This window comes from Seriola lalandi, unplaced genomic scaffold (genome assembly GCF_002814215.2).
Source record: "Seriola lalandi dorsalis isolate HSWRI2012SDOR001 ecotype SW California unplaced genomic scaffold, Sedor1 jcf7180002054505, whole genome shotgun sequence".
NCBI lineage: Eukaryota > Metazoa > Chordata > Actinopteri > Carangiformes > Carangidae > Seriola > Seriola lalandi.
This window is the reverse complement of record NW_019525058.1, coordinates 1,482,860-1,491,137: the sequence shown is the minus strand read 5'-3', so window position 1 is coordinate 1,491,137 and position 8,278 is coordinate 1,482,860. Positions and strand designations below refer to the sequence as shown.

The 8,278-nt window shown below is 40.6% G+C and overlaps 1 protein-coding gene across 6 annotated transcripts in view; it reads left to right on the top strand.

The window, feature by feature from the left end:
* thrb (thyroid hormone receptor beta) overlaps positions 1-7,989 on the top strand; it is a 99,571-nt gene extending 91,582 nt beyond the window's left edge. For 4 of the 6 annotated variants that reach the window (XM_087175834.1, XM_087175833.1, XM_087175835.1 and 1 more), the window contains 4 exons: positions 1,655-1,741; positions 2,058-2,204; positions 3,274-3,532; positions 4,957-7,989. In XM_087175834.1, the coding sequence (XP_087031960.1) occupies positions 1,655-1,741; positions 2,058-2,204; positions 3,274-3,532; positions 4,957-5,198 (735 nt within the window). In that variant the 3' untranslated portion in view covers positions 5,199-7,989. The remainder of the gene's footprint in view (positions 1-1,654; positions 1,742-2,057; positions 2,205-3,273; positions 3,533-4,956) is intronic. The other 2 variants (XM_023413196.2, XM_023413195.2) reach the window with 1 other exon arrangement.
* The last annotated feature ends 289 nt before the right edge of the window (positions 7,990-8,278 follow it).

Here is an 8,278-nt window from a genome sequence, read left to right as displayed (position 1 = left end):
TCTCCCTCTCCAAGTCACATCCCTGTCTCCTCCACCTCCACCACAACCACTCTGCCACTGTTCCCTGTGTTAATATGTCCATGTGTTTTTTGTATCTCCTTGTAGAATGGAGAGAATTAGCTGGACGAAGGAGAAAAGTGTGTTCCTCAACGCAGCTGCACTAATTTATAATGGAACATCTTATTCTTGTCTTTTTTTTTATGTCTTACCATGCAATGATCCTTAATCGCTAATACTAATGACTGGCTTTTTTTTCTTCTTTTTTTTCCATGCTCTTTCATTTTTCTTTCTTTCTGTTTGTAGCCTTTGATTTCACACCTCAACCCCTTTGACTAATTTTGTTTTCTTTGCTGTAAAGTTTAATCGCTCTGTCCAGATTGAAAGTCTGTCAGCTGTTGACTTTATTTTGGGTTTCTATGGCGCGATCAGAGGAAACGCTCCCTGGATTCCACCGGGCGCCGGTCTGTGACACGGTTCTGCTCCGTCCTCCGTTTTGTCTGCACGAGTTTGGCGACTTAATGATTTGGATTGTTTTATTTTTTTTATATTTTTCACCCCTTGTCGCACCAACAACCAGAAGCTGCAGTTCCTCTAACGACCACTAGAGTCTGGCTCCAACAGTGAGTCAGTCCCCATAGACTCCCATGTTAAACTGTCCAACTTTACAGCAGAAATAAACATGTTTACAGCCTGGTACAAAAACTGTTTTGGTCTCTAGAGCTGATTTCCTCCTTTATGACACCTGTTTATATAACTCACCTGTTTATATAACTCACCTGTTTAAATTTTATTAAAGACTAAAGTTATGGAGGATTGAGGGCGTGGCCTCTTTTGAGTGACAGGTGGAAGTCTCAGCTCCACACATGCTCCTCCTCTTTGACCTTATTTGGATTAGCTGGGAGTTAGTGGGCGGAGTCAGACACTGCCAAGATGGCGACGGTGGAGCAGCTCACTCAGTCACATTAACTTCATTTACTATGGTTGTGACGTTGTAGTGATATGATATATGATCAGGAGTCTGCACAGGGTGTTTTATTTTGAAAATTGACAGGATGGACAGTAATGCATCACAATGGTGTTTGTCAACCACAATAAAAAAAACCAGGAAGTAGAAGAGAACAAGAGGAAGGCAAAAAGAGCTAGAAAAGGAGTTAGACGCTGTTTGACTCTTTGTATCTGACGCAGAGCGTGTGAATGGACCGTCGGTGGAGCCGAGCGCAGAGCTGCTTCTGGTGGAATCACAAGCTTTTGTCTAATTTATATATAATTTAAACCCGTGAAGCAGATTAAGGTTAAGAGGGGAATATTTTTAGTTATATTAAACTTTTAAGCGTTCTCCGCTTAGAAAGAGGGTTTAAAAGAAAAAATTGTTAAAAACTTGATTGAAGTTTCGGTCGATTGAAGTCGTCTCCGTCTCCCGTCGCGGCCACAGAACTTTGTTTAAATGATGTAAAATAGTGTTGGAGTGTTTCTGGGGACCTGTTTCACTGTCCGGTCCTCAGCCTGACTCTCACCATAGAAACCCAACTTCTGTCCTCACCTGTTCTCTACCTGCACACTTTCATCTGTCCTCAGTTTTAACTTGTTTTCTTTTTAGTTGGCTTGACACGGGTTCTTCATTGAAACTTCACAATTCCTGTTGATTATCCAACAGGTCGAGGAAGCTATGCTTCTTAATGAAATAACATGTAATTTATTCTATACTTCTGACCAGAGTGCAGCGGGGGTGAAGGAAACTAAGGTAAGAAAACTACAGGTTTAAATGTTTAAATGTTTACATGTTCTGCCCATCAAAGGTCATGGACGGATTAATTTGCAGTCATTTACATGCACAATACATTTAATTAAATGAAATTAAATGGAAACATAAAAGCTACAACCTTTGCTGATACGTCCCCATTTGCATCTTTACATCACATTACCTGGTTGAAACCACCACACCACACACACGTTCACCTTGTTTCATATGCAGCGTTAGCTTCAACACATAAGTCATTTTTCTTAATCCTAAACGTGGAGACAGTTGAGACACCGACCTTCCCTCTTTGTCGTTTCAGCCTGAGGATATTGGTCAAGCGTCCATGGCCAATGCACCGGAAGGAAGCAAAGTGGATATAGAAGCCTTCAGTCAGTTTACAAAAATTATCACCCCTGCCATAACCCGAGTGGTGGACTTTGCCAAAAAACTGCCTATGTTTTGTGAGGTAAGTGACGCTGCTCATTCATCAGAGCTTCATAAAACACAGATGGAGAGTTCATGAGGCTCCCTCTGGTGGCTGCAGTGGCTGGTGACACCAGTTTCTTCATATGTGCTGTGGTAAAACATTCAGCCAATATTAGATTATCACAGATGCAGAATACACCAAAGATGTGTTTGAGGTGAAACAGTCCTTTAATAACCACATTTAAAAGATCCTGTTAAAAATATTGTAATGTTTGTGTTTATGAAAATAAAAATTATATTGTTTTTTCTCAATTATAATATTGAAAAATAATTTTAAAAACTCAAATAAATTATTTAGTAATAACTTTTTTTTTTTTTTTTTTTGCTTTTTTATTAATTTTAACTTTTCTAAACAGTAAAATTCAAAAATACTTGTATAACCTGAAGAACACAGCACAAGTAGAACATCAAATGAAACAATAATGAGCCAGTTAGTTAAAATTTAGAGTGTCAGGTGATTTTTAAAAGATGCAGAGCACAAGTCTAATTTCCATCAGACTTCAGTTCCACTAATTAGACTGTCGACACAGATCGAATATGAGGCGTCAAATCCACTTCAATAAAATCTTTACAAGTTGTATAAATGTGATTCAGTATCTCAGCCTCTAATATTGGACGGGTTTCTACAGAATTAACCGTTAACTGTTCATTGAATGTGCTAGAAATGTTATTTCACAAATTACTAATAATAAATTAATAATAAGTCATTTCCAGGAACTGTTGGTGCTGTAATAATAAAGCATTTGTACAAAAGCTAGCGTATTGTTAATGCTAATGGCCTTGTTCAATTAGCTGTACGACTAGTTAGCTAGTTAGCAGTTAGCTCAGGCTAACGAAGCAGCTTCTTTCTGCTGGTTGTAACTCACTGGTTGTTTTAATGTTCAGAGGTTTTGTTTTTGTAACTTTCCACAATTTGAACAGTATTTAAGTTTGAATTTCTCAGTTTTAAACCGACAAAACAAAACAAAGGTAATAAGTCTGTACATGCTATCGCTAGGTTAGCCACATGCTTCTCCTAACAACGCTCCTCTGTGTCTCTCTCTGATCAGTTGCCTTGTGAAGACCAGATCATCCTGTTGAAAGGCTGCTGCATGGAGATCATGTCGCTGCGCGCTGCCGTTCGCTACGATCCGGAGAGCGAGACTCTCACGCTGAACGGCGAAATGGCGGTCACACGGGGTCAGCTTAAGAACGGAGGCCTGGGCGTCGTCTCGGACGCCATCTTCGACCTCGGCGTGTCGCTGTCCTCCTTTAACTTGGATGACTCCGAGGTAGCTCTACTACAGGCCGTCATCCTGCTGTCATCCGGTAAGCGCCTGGCGTCTGGACGCTCAGTACACGTGAATACATGAGTGTTTTTGTCTTAGATTGCACACCAAAATAAACTGGAACAAAATAATCAGGATCCATCCATAAACCTGGAAGGTCACTTGTCCCACCGTCTCCAAAGTGATGTTTTTCCTTTAGTGCTGCTTCGTCGTCCCCTGCACAGATTATGAGAATACTTGTTTTTGACATGAAATCCATACAGAACCACAGTTGAACCAATTAATCACCATAATCGTTCTGAGCAGCTTTGTCCAGCTTGCGTGGTTTTTGACTCCGCCCGCCGCCATTTCTCTGTGACACTCTCATCGGAGATCAATAATGTTGTGCTGTGTGCTGTCCATGTAGACGTGACATGGGGTTAACCTGCCCATCTGTTTTGTCTTCTGACACACTTACAGTAGCCACTAATCAATACCACTGTCAAGGTTCAAAGTCTAAAACCAGTATTCTGCCACAGGAAGTTGATGCTGAATCACTATTTTTAAATTTTAACAGTTGGGAAAAGTTAAAAAAGACACAAACATTTTTTAAAAATGGTATTTATACCAGAAAAGCTAAATGCTAACAACAATGCTGCACAATGTAAAGCAGAACACACGTCTCTTAAAGTGCCATTTTTATGATTCACAGAGAAGATTAATAGATTTCAGATAATGTGCAAGTTATGAAAGTTAAAGAAAACACTGAGGAAATTTACTGTTGTATGATTCAGTAGTGGGTCTCAAAGTGAGGTGCAGGTTACTATTCGGGGTCCTTGTGTGTGTTTCTCAGGGTCCTGAATAAAATTTGGAATAGTTCTAATTTTATTACTTCAAAGAAAATTATGGTTAATTACAACTTGAGATTTATTTAGTTGTTTTTGTTTGGCAATAACCAAACAGCAGTCAGACGATCAAACAGGTTGAACGGTTTTACTTTCCGTATTTGTGCACAATCACAGTTTACACCACTAGTTAGATTTTCCACGTTCTCACTCGTGGTTTTAAGATCCAAATAAAGAACTTTAGATCAGCGGTTCTCAAACCTTTTTTCACATCAAGGACCCTCAACTGACGCATATTAAACCACAGATTTTGTGCTTTTAGATGTTTTTATTACAGAAACCGTTTGAAACCCGATGAACGAAACAGTCAAACATTCTGTCATTGTGCTACTTATGGAAGGAATTATAGGGAATTATTTCCCTTTTTGCTGGGAACTCCCCTCCAGGACCCCTGGACGCCATCTCACTAAAGTCTCATAAGTTTTTAACAACCTGTCCCATGACCATGAAAATAAAATCCTGATTGTAATAGACCGAATCTTTGGAAACGTATAATCAGGAATGACTCATCAGGTTGTAGAAAGTTCGGCCTTAAAATCCGGGACTCACGCTGTCGTCGTCTTTTTTCTTCTACCATCAGATCGGCCTGGCCTGAGCAGCGTGGAGCGAATCGAGCGCTGCCAAGAGGAGTTCCTGCTGGCCTTTGAACATTACATCAACTACCGCAAACACAAAGTGGCACATTTCTGGCCCAAGCTGCTAATGAAGGTGACGGACTTGCGGATGATCGGCGCCTGCCACGCCAGCCGATTCCTTCACATGAAAGTGGAGTGTCCCACCGAGCTATTCCCTCCTCTCTTCCTGGAGGTCTTCGAGGACTGACCAATGGATTTTTAGTGTATGAGTGACTGTGTGTGTGTGTGTGTGTGTGTGTGTGTGTGTGCGTCCATGTATGTATGTGTGTGTGTGTGTGTGTGTTTGCATCCGTCAGCGCCTGGGCACCCTGGTGGTCTCAGGGGTGGAACTAGCAGAAGGCCCGTCACAACGAACTTTCTATTAGCACTACTGAGTGTCACTTCATTCCATACGTTAGGAGTTAGGAGAAGCTCTCTGGTCTAGTTTTGGATGGAACCATTCCTTTACAGTGCGGGTACATTTTTTTTTTTTTTTGTGTTATTGTTGTGGATATAACCTATCACCTCGGATATGTGTTAATGATTGTACAGTTGGCATAATGGTGATTTTTATCAGCACTTGTTTATTGATTAGAAACCATGCACCATTTCCTTCCTTTATGTTGAAAATTTCCAAACGGCTGCTCATCTGACTCACAAGATAAGACATTATTAACGTCAGCCTCTCACCCCACCTGCTCGACTGTATTGGACCCATTGGTTGGTTAATATATTAACTGTCATATAGTCTCATCCATCGGGTGAGTGTCTGAACTTGCTCGGTGCCTCGCCGTCATCACACTGTGACCTGACCCATTAATAGCGGAGCTCACTTTAATGGACAGCAGCTCGCAGGCCTTTGTTAAGTCTCATCACAACGTTAACGTCGTCGCGCTGCATTCCAGAGATGTCGGAATAAAAAATCTGATTTTTTTTTTTTTTTTTGCAACAGAAAAGCAACTTAAGATTTATTTTGAAAAACAGAGGTCGGATTTCAAGAGATTTATTTTGAAAACGCTTGAGCTGTAAAGTTTGTTTTGGACAAAAAGCGTCCGCAGAACAATGAATGTAAAGAATGTTTGTGACACCGAGAGTCAGAAATATGCAAGAAAAGCCACATTGCTTTGCCTTTAACTCACTGTTTGTTCTCATATGTAGAAAGTGTTGAAACAGAACTCACTTCACAAACCTAGTCATTTAATCACGACTCATTTCCACAGCATGTCTGCAAGTTCTGAAATGACGGGGGTTCACTTAAAACCTGATGAGCTTCATACACACGACTCATTCTCAAAGAGCTGCCTCGTGCAATTTAACTACGCTGAGGCAAGAGGCATAAATCCGTTTCTACGAGGCGTTCATGGTCTTACATAAGCTCGTTTCACACAGATACGTGTCTCACTGTTGCTCGTAGATCAATCTGATGTCAGACTGTTTCACAAAAATTAATACTGACTAATTTTACGCTAAAAATATTTAAAAATCTGTATTAAATATTATAGAAAATATCGATGACACCTGCGCTGAACCAGTAGCACCAAACAACAAAAAACAGACTTAATTTGTGGTTTGCTAACGTTGTTATGGAGAAAGAAAAGTGAAGCGATTTTCCCCCAAATCAGATTTTTATTCTTATTGTTAAAAACACTTTGCAAAATTTCCAAACGTAAAACGTCCTTGTAACTTGATTTCTTCCAAAAGACAAACATTTTCTTCTGGAGGTAAACAGAGCTTAGATGCGGTTCCTCATTTTATTCTGAAGAAAATCTTAATTTACCCAGAATTCAATGTATGACAGTTTGTCATATCCAGCGCACAGTCAGAGTCTGTCTTTGTGAAACTGCTCCCAGTTTCTTTGTCTTAAGTGATGAATTATTGTTTGTCCGAAATAAGAAATTTGGTGACATCGTCTTGGGGATTGTGAGCACTTTTCTGACACTTTGTGAACCACATGATCAGTCAAGAAAATAAGCAGTACATTAACGATGTATGAGCCGGCACTTGGAGAAGCGGAAGTGTTTGCGCTGTAGAGATTTTTCCTCTCGTCTCTATCGTAGCGGCGTTTGTGTGGAGAAACTCTCGCATGTATCTGTGATTATTGCCTTTATATCTTTTACGAAGCGAAGCGCGGACGTGCTGTCGATTCACACTTCCGACATCGACAGGAATGCAGCAGGTAGCATTAAAGATTGAAGCCTGTTCATCGTTTGCCAGAAAACTGTTCAGGACTAACTAAAAGCACACAATGACACTGATGTCAAGAAAAGACAATCAATACGACTCGTTTTTCTTTTTCTTTCTTTTTGTGTTTAACAATGCCACATGCTGTGCCAAAACCAAGTGAATGATGCCCTCCTCACTGAACCCCTGCTGGGCTGTCATAGCGACACCAACACTCGGCTGGTTGTGCTAGTTAGCGTGCGCCTCTCGTGTTCTCAGTGCACGTCGGCGGCTCTGACTGTCGAACCGGTGCGAGTTTTAAGTGTTTCATCTCAGCCATGTTGCCTCACTAGTCACACATACAATGATTTCAACCGATTTGTTTTTTTGTTATTGTTCTTCTTATTTTTTTTTTAATTTTTATTACAACTCCCTGCAAGCGGGAGACTTGATGTTGAAGCAGTGACGTCATGGTGCTACGGTGGGTCGGGGAAACGGCTGATTGAACTGTCTTACCTACATGCAGGAATGAACATGATCTCTGTTTGTATAACAGCCAACCACCCTCTTAGGATGGCATGCATATACACTAACACACAAACATGCACATATACAGTACATACAGTATACCTTCACACATAAGGTCAGACCCCACCACTGTGACCAGTGGGACTCGGAGGCCAAGGTGAACATTGGCTGGCCCAAAAAAACAGTATGATTCATCATCAGCAAGGTACACTGAGAGAGCTGGCGGGATTGTGAAAACATAGCGCTCTATCCTTTATTTTAGCTGATATGTTCATTTTTGTTGTTGTTCTAAAGAAAACTTCTCTATGGTATTGTTGTTTGCAATGTGACAAACATTTGCTTTGTATATCTCGCTTTTTCAAGCTTCACACTACTCCTCAAAGCCGCTTGTGTTTCATTTTGTTTTGTTTTGTTTTGTTTTTTTTTGTTTGTTTTTTTTTCTCTTTTCTGTGAAGTGATGCCTTTTTATCAAAGCAATAGACTTGCTGCAGTGTTTGAATGACCCGGACCTCACACACACACCTCACAAACTGTACAGACTCAATATATAAATGCACAGACAATCAGAGGGAGAGAGATAATGGAATGAGGGGGGTTGGG